Source organism: Dendropsophus ebraccatus, chromosome 14 (assembly GCF_027789765.1).
Source record: "Dendropsophus ebraccatus isolate aDenEbr1 chromosome 14, aDenEbr1.pat, whole genome shotgun sequence".
Lineage (NCBI taxonomy): Eukaryota > Metazoa > Chordata > Amphibia > Anura > Hylidae > Dendropsophus > Dendropsophus ebraccatus.
Window position 1 is genome coordinate 31,931,367 of NC_091467.1, and position 16,778 is coordinate 31,948,144.

Consider the following 16,778-nt stretch of genomic DNA (forward strand, 5'->3'; position numbering starts at 1 on the left):
GAAAGAGGTTGTCCGATTTGAAAAATCCATTTTAAAATATAGTTATATGGATTTTTAACTTAAAAAGTGTCATTGTCGTTTGGGAAAACTTTTGACATGTCATAGGGACAGATGTCAAAAGTTTTGATTGGTCTGGGTCCGAGTGTTCAGACCTGTACCGATTGAGACAATGAGCGGGGAGAGGATGCGTTACAATGCGTCCTCTCCTTGCTCTGTGTTAGGAAAAAAAAAAAAGAGTCAGGCTCATAATGTAAGTATGTAAAGCCCACAGAGCGAGGAAAGAACATGCTGCAGCGCGGTTCTCCCCTGGGTTGTTCTCCCGACAATGACACTTTAAGAAATTAAAGGAGAAAACCCTATTCAGTGATCCGAGACAGGCACCCCTACAAATCACCTAACTTGACCAGAGGAAGCTACAACCTGCCAGGCTTTTCCTCTGCAGTGGCCCCAATAGTGGAACAGTCCCACTTCACAACTCTTAGTAAGCATCTTTTACTATGGCAGACCATGAAATGGCCATGTTAAAAATGTTAATAAGACACCATGTAATACTTTATTTCCCCTGTGGGGGCACTGCAGTACTCCTTGTGATCAGCTTACTTACAGGGAACTTTCTAAGGAAAAGCATTGGAATGAGACAGTCCCTTTCGCAAAATACAAAAGCAAAGGAAGAAATGAAATATATGCAGCTTGCTGGGTAAACAAAACACCACATTGGGTTTATGTATACGTTGGGGGAAAAAAATGGGGCAGATTTACTATTGCACGTTTCAGAATTCTGGTGTGATTTGCATCACTCCCAATAAACGTAGATGACTTACGCCACATTGCTAGGCCTATTACAGATGGCAATATCAGCACATTGGAGTATACCCAAGTCACAAAGAATACAGTTGGTTAAATGGATGGCATGTGCTTTGCCCAATATAGGAAGGGGTTACTCAGCAGACCCCATGTTCCTCTGACAGAGAAATCAATCATACATTGTAGACCTGTCTGTAGAAGGAAAATGATTGATTCCTGCCTTGCAATTCAGTGGAACTGATCAGACTGAGATGGGGTTTTCTTTGTAAAGACTGTTAATGTCAGCAGAAGATATAACGTTCAGAGATTGAGGTCATGAAATGGGCTGGTGAATAACAGGAGCATAAAACAGCTGAAGGCTACTTAAATAAGGGTACAGGAATGATGATCAATCACTGGAATCCAATATACACAATGAGAAGAACACTACGATGGCCTATAACCATTTTGTGACACATCATGCATTGAACTCTTAGAAATGTCTACTTACCAATGATGCCACTGTCCCTGCTCTCCAGGGTGGAGGTGGGGCTGCAGTCCTTGGTGGGGACAGTGGTGTTGGGGGGCGGGAGGGTAGAGCATGGGCTGCTGGCAGGTGGAGAAGCTGTACTGCTGGTTAATGTGGAACATGGACTAATCCGCTGGGTTACTGCTGAGCCCTGAGTAGGAGGAAAAACATTACAATTCTTAGTCATTAGGAAAAGACTTCAGCCACTGTTGTCCACACTAGATACTGTTTGTATTTGATTATCTAAACCTTGGAAAAACTTTGTTATGAGAGTAAGCAATATGAAATAGGTAGGTCATATGACACATGGCACCAGAGAACACCATGATGCCCAAGTATCTACACCTATCCGGGAGAAGGAATTATCTACCTAGATCATGACCTTTCCCCCACAAAAATCTCCAAAATCACCAAAAACTACGATTTTACAGATTGTGCTGAGACTTACCTCCCACCACTCTGATCAGGGCATTTAATACAGCTGCCTCTGCCAACCCTTCTCTCCCCAGTCATTACACACATGCATTACAGTACTGCATGTGTGTGGGAATTTCCACCAAATATCATTAGATCAATGTCGAAATGAAACGATAAGCACACAGTTTGGCCTTTCGTTTGCAATCTTACATCCCCAATATTATACACTATATGGGTTCCTGAAAGTAACCTTGTTATAAATAGAGCTGGATGTGTGTAAGAGAGAATCAAGGTGGTATACTACCACTACACCACTCAGGTTGGGGTCAATAGCTCCCTATTGACTTTTCTATAGAGAAGGTGACTAGGCAAGGCTGCCCTTTGTTCCATTGCCTACATATCAAGGTAAAGGACTAGTAAACACACTTGGACAAAATGTCTCCATTCTGGAAATTTGCCATAGGGGATTCCTCATTTATAACTTTAATCCTCCACATAGTAGGCCTGCCCTGACATTCTGCAGAAATTTTAAAGGTTTTGTAGATTGCAAGCAATTTTCCTATTTGGAGTGCAACTATAAAATAGGGTACACCTGCCGACCCAGATTAGTTGTTTGACCTATACTACAAACATATGCTTCTAATTCTAGAATTTAGCTTGCAACTGAAATCACACTGATGGTTTGGTAATGAAAATGACAGGTTCATTAGACTATATAAATTATATGGACACCTCCTGGCTCTACCATGACAGATGTAGAGAACGGTTGGGGCACAATTTTTACCATCCAACCCTTTTGTTTCTTGGAAAGAAACTGCCACTGGAGCTGTCTGGCTTACCCTTCCCCTCCATATCAAAGAGACTGTGCCAAATGTTCATGTGAGTGAAGGCTGTTGTTGCCCAATGTGGCAGAGAAATTATTTGCCATTGTTAATTTATTTTCCTCCACCATCTCCCTACTAAAATATGGATGGAGAGGGATCACAGGTTAAAGGGGTTATCCAGCATTGGAAAACATGGCCACTTTCTTCCAGGGACAACACTGCTCTTGTTTCCAGTTCAGATGTGGTTTGCAATAAAAGGGACTGTACCATCAGGCCTGGGCTGAAGCACTGGAGGTGGGCTGACCCACCCCCAGTGGGAGGAAACCTCCGCCCTCTATGACACTGCTCCATTAGAATCAATTCCTTCTAAGCTCCGTTTACTTTAATGGAAGTGAGTTGCAAAACCTGCACCCAAACTGGAGAAGAGAGTCATTTTATCTCTGGAAGGGACAATGTTTTTCTAAAGGGGAACTCCAGGTAGAGGTTAAAAAAAATGAAAATGGGGTTGTTCTGTATTGTGTATTGTCCTTCCTGGTTGATCAGTTCCCAGAATGCAATGCATTCCCTTTAGCTGATCATCACAGTCCCCCACCCATCACAATCAGTAAAATCAGTGCTGCACCTGTTCTGGCCATTCAGAGATGGTGGATCACTCAGGCCCCCCAGGTTGTTCTGTATTGTGTTTCTGTCCTTCCTGGTTGATCAGTTGCCAGAATGCAATGCATTCCCTCAGCTGATCATCACAGTCCCCCACCCATCACAATCAGTAAAATCAGTGCTGAACCTGTTCTGGCCATTCAGAGATGGTGGATCACTCAGGCCCCCTGTCTGCATCATCAGCCTGTCCTCAGCAAACACACACAATGTGAGACAGAGGCATGGAATATTTGTCTCCTACAGGGGGATAGCAGAAGGAGCAGGAGACAATGTGAATTGGCACAGGGGCCATTTTTCTTCACTTCCTGGATTTCTATCAGCTAGCAGTGTGGCAGAACCGTACAGATATGGTAATACATTGTATAGACAACATCTATATAACTTTTAATGTACTTTTAATAGAAAAAAGTTTTTCTTATCCGGAGTTCCCCTTTAACTCCCCTTTGGACCTATGAGAGTACTAAGGGCTGTATTAGATGGCCCGATGCCTCCTGTAAAGGCCCAATTACATGGAGCGATATTTGGCCAAATCGGTAATAGAGACAGCGATCATCGGCTGATCGTCTCTTTTGGTCCTGACCTAAAATCATTGGCTGCCAGGTAAGCATTGCTACATGTAATAGGGACCTTAGGCTCAGTTTGTCCAGTCCAAGGGGCAGCCAATCACCTTTCTTGTTTGGCCTAATAAGATCTTGATGGTTACTATCCAATGTGCAACCTCTCACTACATAAGTAGGTAATCCACAATTCCCAGTGACTACGCAATGTTCATTCCATTTACAGAGATCCTACGCCTGACATGTGAGAGGAGGTGAGATGTATCCAGCACAAATACTGAAGGGATCTTCCTCACCTGCAGGGTCCTGGCTCCAGTACCCCAGTTATATAACTTTATTTCTACCCTGGTACCATACCAAACTCACTACGCAGCTCTCTACCTATGTGAATCTGTGCTTTGTAGCAGCAGCTTCAGCCCACGCAATCTCCTTGGTTTATGGCTTACTGCTTTCAAGAGAGACAGAGACATTAAGCCTAAATTTGTAGGCACATGGGAAAGAGAAATGGGCTGCAGTATTTCTGGGGAGAAGCAGAACAAATCCTTCATTCTGTCTGATAGTCTGGTAGTCTCCTGTAAAGTGCTGGAACGTAACTATAAACCACTGTCTTATGATATGTATATGTAAGTGACAACATTATGATACCACTGATCATTCCTACGCTGTCATACATGATTAGTACCTTCTGAACCATATGGTTATCTTATTAAACATGGAAATTTACGATCAATCTGATGTCTACAAGAACTAGCAACCTCACCAGCTACCTGGACTTGTTAGATCAGTGATGAAGGACTGCTGTTCTTGGAGATATTCATTAGATTATAAGGAATGGCCTCTATCAAAACATCCCTACAGGCAGCGGCAAGTTTCCTCGTTCTTACTGGGAACGGAGCATCACTACGGTGTAGGCCATGCAATGAGCTGCAGTGCCTTGTAAGAATGTAGATGTCACCATGATCAACATGGAGACAAGAAAGGGGGAAAGTGGCCATGTTTTTGTAGCGCTGGATAACCCCTTTAACAATAACTCTCAGTCAAACTGCATGAAAATGATTGAAAGTATATAATCTCCTCTCACCTGGTTTTCTTCTTGCCCCTCCATGCTGTACTGGGGACCTGCAGCTTGGACGTCGCTGACTTTTTCACCCAGGAGGAAGCCCAGTCGGGTCATGAGGGTGTTGGCAGCCTCATCAACAGATGGAGGAGGGCCCAAGACAGACTCCTCTTCCCCTAGGAAGAAGAACATAGACATCATTTATTATCAGTCTTGACCAATGCATGGACAAAATGCTGACTAGTTTGGTCAATGTATGTACTTCTAAAGACTCCATTAGAAAGCTTTAGTATTATGTATCTGTTGATCAGATGTATATGATCTGTATAGATTTGATTTTTTTTAAGGCGCCGGTTGCCATACCAAAGACTGTATTACCATTGGGACAATGATAGCCAGAAACTGACTGACTAATGATATTACTAATACAAGTATATTTTCGTAACTGCAAAATTCTGGATAAAGTGTGTACAATGGAAGCTTTCATTTTGTCCACTGAAAGGTCTTTTGGTTGGCCTGTATTCCTCTTGGCCCCCTCACACATGTTCAGTTTGCTGGAGCATGCCGTGTTCTTAAAGGGAACTGAGGGAACTGGTCACCAAGAACTGAGCAGATTGATATATATCTTTACGGGAAAAGATTCACTATAACTTGTAGCATGTTGACTGAAATCCCTGATCATTCTGGGTTAAGGAGTCCAGTGGGCGGTGTCACTCAATGGACTGGACTCTTTACCATCGAAACATCAGAGATTGCAATGAATGCTACCTGACATGTATGGCTGTGGCTTGTCCCTTGTTGAGTTATCCCCCATATACATTAGATGATCAGTGAGTTTTAGCAGCATTTATCTCACGTGGCCACCTTTACTTTTACTATGTTATTTAAAAACTTTTCTATGCCACATAGCAGCGTATTTACACATAGTAGTGCATTGGAGGCATGTACTAACTCTGTGTGTAACAATGTTGTCTCCCAGGCATGGGTGTAACTACCACTGCGGCAATCATATCGGCTGCTATGGGGCCTGCTGCATTAAGGACCCATTTCTACAATACATTGGGCCCCCTGAGCAACCATCATTTATATTACCAGGTAGCCAAGTGGGCCTCCTTGGTTCTGCAAATGTCCCTTTAACTAAAAGCACTCCTGGCGAGCGCTTGCAGTTATGACTAGACTTGGCGGCATAGTGGTCATTTGCGAAGGGGAGGGGGCAATCATAAGTTTACTATAGGGCCCAGCCATTTCTAGTTATGCCTCTGCTCCCAGGAGGCAATGCTTCTATGGGTGATAAACTCTGTAATATGACACCGAATGAAACCTGGCATATAGAGGCCACCACTATGGCTTTATAAACGTCTATGGGTTCACCATCACAGCTCCATACAACACGGAAGCCTTTATGAAGCCATGATATGGACATAAGCATAAGGCTGGGTTCACACTGCGTTTTTGCAATCCGTGTTTTTCATCCGTTTTTTGAAGAAAAAAAAAACGGATGAAAAGCGGATTGCAAAAACGGATGCAGTTGTGTGCATCCGTTTTGATCTGTTTTTCCATTGACTTCCATTATAAAAAAAACGGATCAAAACGGATCAGTTTTTTTTTACGGACACAAAAACATTGCTGACACTATTTTTTTGTCCGTTAAAAAAAACGGATCCGTTAAACGGATTGCAAAAACGCAGTGTGAACCTAGCCTAAGACTTTAATAAAATAACTGCGGACAAGGCAGCCATAGGTCTGTTACATGAACATTATTGTTATGCTGGACCATGAGAAGGGTCAGTGGGTGTATGTACAGACAAGCATCACATGGCTGTAGTAGTATCTGACCTGTACAACACGCTCATTCTCCTACACTAGTGATAAGCGAGCTGTCTGCTGCAGGATTGAGTCATCCTCATTTTAGTTGCAGGTCGGATGATTGATGACTCTGGACTCTCTGCTGGTAGTTTATAGTTTGGTGACACTGATATCTTTACAGACATCTCCCTGGTTGCAGCATAGTCTCCAGCATATTGACCCCCATGACAGAAGCTCCATAAACATATGTCACCCCCCCCCCCCCCCCAATCCTTTTGTTAAACAATAGCAATTCTTTACAGATCATTCTCCATTATGATATAGATGGATTTATATAATCCTGTGTGCCGGCTCACATACAAAAATTAACTGCCGGGTGTTGTCATCCCAGCGGACGCTACCTCATGCAGGCCATCCCCCAGAATGCATCAGTGCTTTCCGCTGCTAGGTTGCCATAGAAACTCTGCATATTTTATGCTGATTCACTTAGCAAGCTGTTGGTGAGAAGGAAAAGGTTGGGGTGAGGGAAGAAGAGGATGGGATGCGTCCGTTCCAATAATACTTCCCTTCAAGGATGTGAATGTTGGCAAGAACACCTATTATGTGAATGTGGTCTATATCAGCTGTGTATAAATAAAAGGCGCTGGATGCAAACGACGACACAAATATACAATAAAAAATATGGACGTGTATGCATACAGAGAATCAATGTTCTATGGCAACCTACCAAGCACCTGCTGGATTTCTGATTTTTCATGTAGTTTCAAGACACAGATCGTAAGCCAGCACATCAAATAAATGGAGTATTTTATCGCCTTTCCTTTCTTGTCCTTTCGAGGCGTATAAAAGTTATAAGGAGAGGAACGTGATGTTCTCTTGCCTCCTGTCCCACCTCTGACCTCAGTATTAATCTGCCTGCTCCCTTGTGGCATCATTACCCTTCATGGTGGAAAGGTATCGGATGTGTAGTCTGCAGTGCATGCTCCGAATATACAGGGAGGAAGATGATGGTGGGTGAAGTAAAGCACTGTGACATTGGTTAATACTAGTGATCTACTGGACACATAATATAGCTCCATTTATTTATTTCCTACAGTGAAATTAAGAACTTGATGCTGATTCCTGATCCATTTATAACTGAGCAATGACAGTGCAGCATGATCCATGTCCAATGATTTGACCTCATAGGAAAAAAACTGGTGTTTTCATAGACAAGAAAGCTGGAGACTGTTTTATTTGCTGTCACGAATACCTGAAAATCCAATGTAAACTAATACATTACCTAGAGAATTCCTTTAGGAGACCTCAAGGGGCTTGTCCTGTGACGTAAAACGGCATTAATTGGTAGTCTACTTCAGGCTACATGGTGACACAACTCAATGGATTTCTCCCTGCTTAAAGGGGATGGGACATGTTGCTGGGGCATGTATTAAACAGCGACTGTTAGTAGGTGAAATCACACCCATGCATGGTGGTCAATAGTCGCAGCATGTTGCAGCAAATCTGTGTAGCCATTGGCCTCCAACTGTGAATGTGGTGTTTCTTGCATGCGATGCCAGTCAACACTACTGCCCGCTATTGCGCCCCCTCTAAAAAAAAACTATAAGGGTTGTGCCAGCAGGGAGCAATAATCCAAGAACAACCTCTTTAATGCTGGGATGACAGCAACACTGTTTTCTCTATTGATTTGATCCATCATTGGTGGTGCCGGATTCCCTGCATGCCAAAACTGATGGAACCTGACAGATCCCACTGAATTTAATAGGGTCTGTTGATTTTCTGTCATAGTGTCCAGCATTGTAACAGAAGAAATAGCTATGCCATTTTGTCTGTGATTTTTTTAAAGAGGTTCTTACGATTCAACGTCCCGCAAAACTTCAGGACACAGGCAGACTATAATAGTCCCTTCGATCATTTATAGTATAATTGTGAAAATAGCTGGACTTTCCAGCAGGATATACTGAAACTTACACATGGGCTCTTACTTACCCAACAGGTATGCATCAGCGTCCAGTTTCTGGGACGAGCCAAGAGTTGGGGATCCCAGTTCAGATTCAGGAATTCTAGGGCTCTCCACAAACTTTGCTTTCCTTAGCGGAGCTGTGAGTGCGGATGCAGAGAGTGAAGGGCACAGATAAGAAAGGTGTGAGGGGTGGGGGCATTAGTGATGGAAGAGATTCATGGAGCAGCAGATGACATATGTTGAAAGAGAAGATGTAAGAGAAGAAAAGAGGTAGAGACGAGAAAAAGAGAGGAAGAGACGAGAAGACAGATAACAGAGAGGGGAAAAGAAAAGAAAATGTTCTGAGTTACTGAGTCGGCAGATGGAAACCGTTAACAGCATGCAAGCAGTGTCCAACCGAGATCAAGTTACCCCTAATTTTTCCCCTTCTTTTGTGTACTGGAAAAAACAACATTGTCAGCTCTGCATTCTTTTCTAGGGGTAGGTATCACAAGGACGAAAGATTGCCCCCCCCCCCCCCATCGCCGCGTCTTTGATGCTGGAACGGCAACGTTTAATTGTACAGACGCATCAGAAGAAACTGTTAATTAGGAATGTTTCAAAGAAAATAGACGATAAAATCCGTCATGAGCAGGACTGCTGTGTCACTTCATCCCTCTGGAGACGCAGCCTGATCTGAACACATTTAGGTACATATAGCAAATTAACATTTTCCTTCTGGAGATGTTTTGGCATAAATTAAAATAAGGTACAGGGAAAATCCAAGTGTGAAAATGAAAGATTCCTAAACCGCTAAACAACTGCTACAGTGGGGCAACCTCAAATGATACGACGAATGTTACATCATCGCAACAACCCAAGGAACTACTGTAGTTCGCTGTTCTCCTACCTGGGGGGGGGGGGGGGGGTCCGTTTTTGCAAAACTACAATTCCCATCATGCTCTGACAGCCAAAGATAGGAGCTGTAGTTTTGCTTGAACAGTGGGAGAGATGCAGGTTGGGGAACAACCTCTAACACTTATGAAAATCCTATACATTGAGCTATACTACATGTGTTGCATACAGACAGTAGTAAAGTACTGTGGGATTACAATGAAACTTTTATTTAAATACTGCTTATAATACATTCCTCAACATGTTACACGGATAATATAAGAGAGGATGGCAGCACAATAAAACCCAAACATATCCCTCCATATCCATTAGAGGGGATGGTAGCACAATAAAACCCATACATATCCCTCCATATCCATGAGAGAGGATGGCAGCACAATAAAACCCAAACATATCCCTCCATATCCATGAGAGAGGATGGCAGCACAATAAAACCCATACATAACCCACCATAGCCATGAGAGAAGATGGCAGCAAAACCTATACATATCCCTCTATATCCATGAGAGAGGATGGCAGCACGATAAAACCTGTACATATTGCTCCATATTAATAAGAAAGGATGGCAGCACAATAAAACCCAAACATATCCCTCCATATTTATAAGAGAGGATGGCAGCACAATAAAACCTATACATATCCCTCCATATCCATTAGAGAGGATGGCGTCATAATAAAACCCATACATATCCCTCCATATCCATGAGAGAGGATGGCAGCACAATAAAACCCATACATATCCCTCTATATCCATGAGAGAGGATGGCGTCATAATAAAACCCATACATATCCCTCCATATCCATTAGAGGGGATGGTAGCACAATAAAACCCATACATATCCCTCCATATCCATGAGAGAGGATGGCAGCACAATAAAACCCAAACATATCCCTCCATATCCATGAGAGAGGATGGCAGCACAATAAAACCCAAACATATCCCTCCAGATCCATGAGAGAGGATGGCAGCACAATAAAACCCAAACATATCCCACCATAGCCATGAGAGAATATGGCAGCAAAACCTATACATATCCCTCTATATCCATGAGAGAGGATGGCAGCACGATAAAACCTGTACATATTGCTCCATATCAATAAGAAAGGATGGCAGCACAATAAAACCCAAACATATCCCTCCATATCTATAAGAGAGGATGGCAGCACAATAAAACCTATACATATCCCTCCATATCCATGAGAGAGGATGGCGTCATAATAAAACCCATACATATCCCTCCATATCCATGAGAGAGGATGGCAGCACAATAAAACCCATACATATCCCTCTATATCCATGAGAGAGGATGGCGTCATAATAAAACCCATACATATCCCTCCATATCCATTAGAGGGGATGGTAGCACAATAAAACCCATACATATCCCTCCATATCCATGAGAGAGGATGGCAGCACAATAAAGCCCATACATATCCCTCCATATCCATGAGAGAGGATGGCAGCACAATAAAACCCATACATATCCCTCCTTATCCATGAGAGAGGATGGCAGCACAATAAAACCCATACATATCCCTCCTTACCCATGAGAGAGGATGGCAGCACAATAAAACCCATACATATCCCTCCATAGCCATAAGAGAGGGTGGCAATAAAACCCAAGATACTACAACCAGTAGCCCATTGTGATTTGCATCAGGCCCCAATTGCCCCACACATCCAGCAAATAGAAGAAAACTGCAGAACTCCAATTTTTAGGAAAAAGCAAACTTCAGGATTTATTGCACCAGGCACAGCAACATTTTGACTCTGGGATATTCAGTATGTAAAATTATGACACAGGGTTATTTATTTTTTTCTTTTTTAGGAAGAGAAAAGGGGATGCAGAATAGGTAGTCATGTAAGATAGCACGGAGAAGGGCGGCATATTTGTTGTTTTTTTTTACAAATATCTTCTTTAATCGGTTTGACGTTATATAGCGCCACCTGCTGGGTACAGCTAATTCTTTAAGCTGATTGGACCAAAAATCAGACATAGACTTTGTGTCAATATCCCATCCCGACAGGCTCCACTGTCACCAATTAATGTCATTCACTTTACCTGTCAGTGGTTTTACTATTATGGCTGCTTGGTCTATATGTCAACAGTCTCTATATCTCTCTATATATTATACATACAATTTGAGGAATTTTCCATTGATGTACTAATCAAAGAAAAGGCAGATTTTAGTGCTGGTATAGGGCATATCTTCTCTTCACGTGACTGCAGCTTTTATACCTTGTGGCTGGTGTCAAAATGAGTTGTCACTCATCGGGATTTATAACCATGACAAGTCATAAGATACCTACAGCCATGGAAAATTGCTATTTTATTCTAGCTGAAGCCTCCCGGCTAATGAGAAGCCTCAGTCATCTCTCTGGCCTCAGCCCTGAGAATAAAGAGGGTGATGATGGAGGGAAGCAGCAGAGAAGGACGCCAGATGTGAGATATGTACATGTTTACCCAATGACGATCTATATGAGTACCAAGATCGTCCCTGTTTTCTAAAAGCTTAAGTGGAAAACCTTATTAATATTAAATGCCAGTCGTACGTGTGAAGCACATTACTGTTACATACACAGGACAGGTAGGCATAGGAGAGGAGAAAAGTTGTCTGTTTATACCTATTGGGTTTTTTGCCCTTGAGGACCCAACAGAGATACCCAATTATTTAATATGGGCACAGTGTAGGACTACTTTTCCCCCTGCGGTGGCGCTACAGGAAAACCTAGCACTTGCTGTTAGGTTCCTACTAGAGATGAGCAAACCGGGTTTGGGTTCGAGTCCATCCGAACCCGAATGTTCGGTATTTGATTAGCTGGGGCTGCTGAACTTGGATAAAGCTCCAAGGTTGTCTGGAAAACATGGATACAGCCAATGACTATATCCATGTTTTCCACATAGCCTTACGGCTTTATCCAACTTCAGCAGCCACCGCTAATCAAATGCTGAAAGTTCAGGTTCGGATCGAGTCGAGCATGCTCCAGGTTCGCTCATCTCTAGTTCCTACAGATTTGTATGGTTACCTGGCGTTCTATCAGCAAGTATCAGAGGACCACTAGAACAAAAACAATTCTAGCAGACATTAAAGGCGTGACATGTGCAAGCTGTAAACTGATAATGTATGTGCATGTTTGCAGGTAAAATAATTGTTCAGGCTATGGTCTCACTGGTTGACCACACTGTGCATAGAAACTGATCAGGTGTCAGTGTGTCTCTGCTGCATTAACAATCCACATATGTGTATATCTCTTTAGAAGAGACTATAGTTCTTAACTCTAACCCATGGGTCTCCAAACTGCTGTCCTCCAGCTGTTGCAAAACCACAATTTCCATCATGCCTGGGCAGCTAAAGCTTTTATTAGTATTGCAACAGCTGGAGGGCCGCAGTTTGGAGACCCATGTGCTAAGGCCTTAGTCACAAGGTCAGTGTTTTTCCCGGCCTGCATAAAGGTTCGATATTTTGCTCTGTGATCCATGCAGTTTGGTCCGTAATTGCATCTTGGTGCATTCGCATCCACATAAATGTTGAATTGGTTTAAAAAAAAAATAAATTGACTAGTTTGTTTCTAGATTTGATCCACGTTTTCCTCAGATGTCACCGATGTGACGTGCGTGAAAAACACGGATCCCAGACTTCAGTTGGCTAATCCGCTCCGAGATCACGTCCCAGTTATGACATGTCCTATTATTTACCAGCATGGATTGTCTGGGTAGACTCAGTGGCCCCTAAAATTGTCTGTGGTGGCGGATCCGGGATCATGGACAATTTCACAGAATGTGTGAATGCAGCCTTAGTGTGGATATTTAGTCTGAATTGTCTCTTTCCTACTGAGGTGCAGCCTTGTTACTCCGTACATGAAAGCTTGTTTTAATGGAATCCTCCAACAGGTAATTGACTAATTAAAGTTGTTCTGCCATCTACAAAAGCGGCATTGAGATATTTTTATTCCACTTAAAAATGTGAAACGCCATTCACCAAACACTTTCAGTCATTTTCCCATCTTCCTTCGGAGCACTGGAGGAAGAACCCACTGGTAAGGTCATAGCGGTTATGGAGAGGAGGAGAAGAGTTCTCTGAATCACTTCAAAACTTGACTGAAGATGATCAGGGAATGACAGCGGGACGGCATCAACAATCTGAAAACACGGGAGCATCCCGCTGCCTCTGCATGCGCGGTGCTAGAGAGAGAAATTAGCTGTTCTGGTACAAAGCCCTCATAACAACAACATTGTGTGGGTCTCAACAGACAAGAAGCGTCAGTCAACAGACCCTCAAAGGTATGCTCTGCTGTTTTTACTTCTCCCCCTGACAGAAAAGGCATACACACGCCTAGGCCTGGATGCAGCCACCACTGTCTCCTCTCGTCTGTCAGGGCAGGGGGCCCAGTTCTGTTGAGGAGGCCACTGGGACAACTTAAAAATGACATAAGGTCATATTAGTAAAGCCCAATGAGAACCAGAGTCTTCCACAGACGGGCCCTTCTGTTTTGGTCTGGTTTTCGGTTTGACCAATATGTTTTAAGACTCTAGGACATTGATTTAAAGGGAAGCTTTTTCCGAATAGTTTTTTTTCCAATTCCCTTAAAGTGACCGAACAAAGAAGAAAGAACTTGAATCTTTTTTTAATCTATCACATAAATCGGTCATCAGGATAAAAAAAAACTGAGTATTGACCAACGTCATAATGTGAACAGTGGCCTTTAGAAAGGCAGGATGGCACCAACTATAAAGATATGGGAAGGTAATGCAAATGCCCTTTCTTAAGAAATGCCAACCCTTACACAATAAATAAGACCGGTTTTGTTTCACAATCGCATTCAGTTACATTAGATTAAAAAGCAGCAGGATCAGCACGGCAATAAATTCTGTAAAACTGTACGCCTACTCTACAGACTAATGTTTGGCATGACATAACAGCGAACATGTGTCAACTACTTGTATGTGTCACAGTGAAATCCTATTATCACAAGAAATGCAGAAACATTAGAGATGACACCAGAGATCAGACAGGGGGTACTCGGGTCAGACCACAAGGGACATACCATAATACGTAAACAGCCTGATGCGCGTGGCAGTCTATGAGGAGCTTATTAATTCCCGGCACGGGTCGCAGGTTGTCAGGTGTAAATCATAACCTCATCATCATCTTAGAGCACAAGGAGATGAGATGATTCACAAATCAAACAGCCTTCATGTGAAGTAGGCCAATTTCTGTGAGATCATTACAAAAGATAGGCAAGATGGAGGAATCTATACAGAACTTAAATATACAGTCTCTGCAAAGTTTCAGTGATGACTCAACTACATTGAGAATAAAGACACAACCGCTTCTCACTAATGATAAAAGAGCAAAACAAGAGCAATGGGCAAAAACCCCTGCAGACAGAAGTGGCTGTGGTTGAAAGTCAAGTCTAAAAGTGGGAATGGGGGGGTGCACTTTGTTAAACTGTGCCAAGAAAACACACAATAGGGCATAACTAAGAGATTAGGGGGGGGGGGGGGGGGGAGCATGATCTCTAGAACAGGGACCCTAAAAATAGAGCTGGTGGTCTATTCAACTTCTATGGAGCTGCTGAAGCTTTTGGATCTCTTCTCCAGCTCCATAGAGAACGAATGGAGCATTAGTGTGCACACGCAGCTGCAGCTTTATTCTGTGGGGATTCCAGGCTCCCTGTATGGTCTATCCTGTGCATACTCCAGGCATAACTACCCCAGATGGAAATAGACCTCATTCACAGCTCCTTCATGGTTTCCATTGTTCTTCTTTGAAACAGAAAGTTGAATAAAATGGGCTCTATCACGTTTACTAGACAAAAAAAGCGCTGTGAATTTGTGATGGAGGCTCCTTACATTTACACTGTAAGGCTATGTTCACACTGCGTAAAACTACGGCCGTAGTTCTCGCCGCAGAACTATGGCCGTAGTTTTGCGGGGTGGGACATAGCCTATGTGCAATGGGATCCCGGCCGGAGTGTACACACATCGTAAGCGCTCCGGACGGGATCTATGCAGCGCCGGAAAAAAACTGCCAGGTCAGTTTTCTGCGTCCGGAATTCAGTGAATCAGTTTACACAGTGAAGCGAGCGGCTCCGGCCGGCTCACTGTGGGCTATGGGAAGCTCTGATGCGAGCGCACACTGATGCGCCCGCATCAGAGCTCTGTGGCCGGAAAGATCATCCGGCCGGTACTTGAGTACCGGCCGAGATGATCCGGCCAGAGACCAACCGTTCCGTGACCCGCCGGTCTCATACGCAGTGTGAACATAGCCTAAATGTGAACTAAGTCTTATAACTGTCAATGTGAATGTCACAATGTAAGTGTGTATGATCCTATGGTGAGTGACACAGAAGGGTTCCTGATCCACTAGTTAGTGACCACTGCTTTTTAATAGACCTGTAGTGCTCTTTTAAGATTGCCTGTACACCTTCCTAAATGTTAGGGGTAAAACATTTTCTCAGGTTTTATTATATATTATAAATATATTTTTTATTACATCTTACCTATAGAACACCAGAATTTTTCCAATGCAAGGTCCCTGAACATTGTGACATATATGCTCAGCGGCTGCGCATTACTGGGAAGCAAAAGTGCTGTCACTAGGAGAACGTCATGCATGTAAAAAGTGCTGACAGAGCAGTAAAGCAAAACAGAAAAGCAGAACAACAGCTATATATAAACTATATACAAATCACAATGAAGTAAAGGGCTTTGACACTGTCGGAAAAAGCATGGCTGAGAATAACATCCACACTGCAAATTGTGCCGACAACAATGGTGAGTAGACCCTAATGGCAAGGACTGGCTCCTAAATCAGTGACAAATTGAATATTTTTTCAATAAATCTCAATATTCTTTTATTTATAGACCTTAACATCACATATAAGTGGATGCAGCATCTCTCGAGATTCAGCTAGAAGATTATCTGATCAGATTCTTTATACACATTTATTTAGCAGGTTAATCTGCTGTAAAGTAAGCTAAATATACTAGGAAATTATACACTTAAATTCCACTGGACATGCACCACCTTTTCTCAGTATAATACTAGCTAAATGTCCATTTAATCAAACTTTTAGTCCAAAACAACACCTTGTATACAAAAAAAGGGACCAAATATAATAGCAAGAAATCTTTATTTATCAATAACACTACTCATAATAAAAAATATTAAAAAACTACATTACATGGTGTTTTATGGCAAACCAGATGAACTGACACAGTGAGATGGGTAGCATAGGCTCAAACAGGCAACTGCTCCGAAAGTGCTCAGTGCAGTGTAAACATGG

General features: G+C 42.8%; 1 protein-coding gene across 5 annotated transcripts in view; it reads right to left on the minus strand.

The window, feature by feature from the left end:
* Window positions 1–16,778, minus strand: part of TANC2 (tetratricopeptide repeat, ankyrin repeat and coiled-coil containing 2) — a 355,778-nt gene that overhangs the window by 39,637 nt on the left and 299,363 nt on the right. For 4 of the 5 annotated variants that reach the window (XM_069953549.1, XM_069953550.1, XM_069953552.1 and 1 more), the window contains 3 exons: window positions 8,620–8,730; window positions 4,849–5,000; window positions 1,295–1,463 (listed from right to left, as the gene is read on the minus strand). In XM_069953549.1, the coding sequence (XP_069809650.1) occupies window positions 1,295–1,463; window positions 4,849–5,000; window positions 8,620–8,730 (432 nt within the window). The remainder of the gene's footprint in view (window positions 1–1,294; window positions 1,464–4,848; window positions 5,001–8,619; window positions 8,731–16,778) is intronic. The other variant, XM_069953551.1, reaches the window with a different exon arrangement.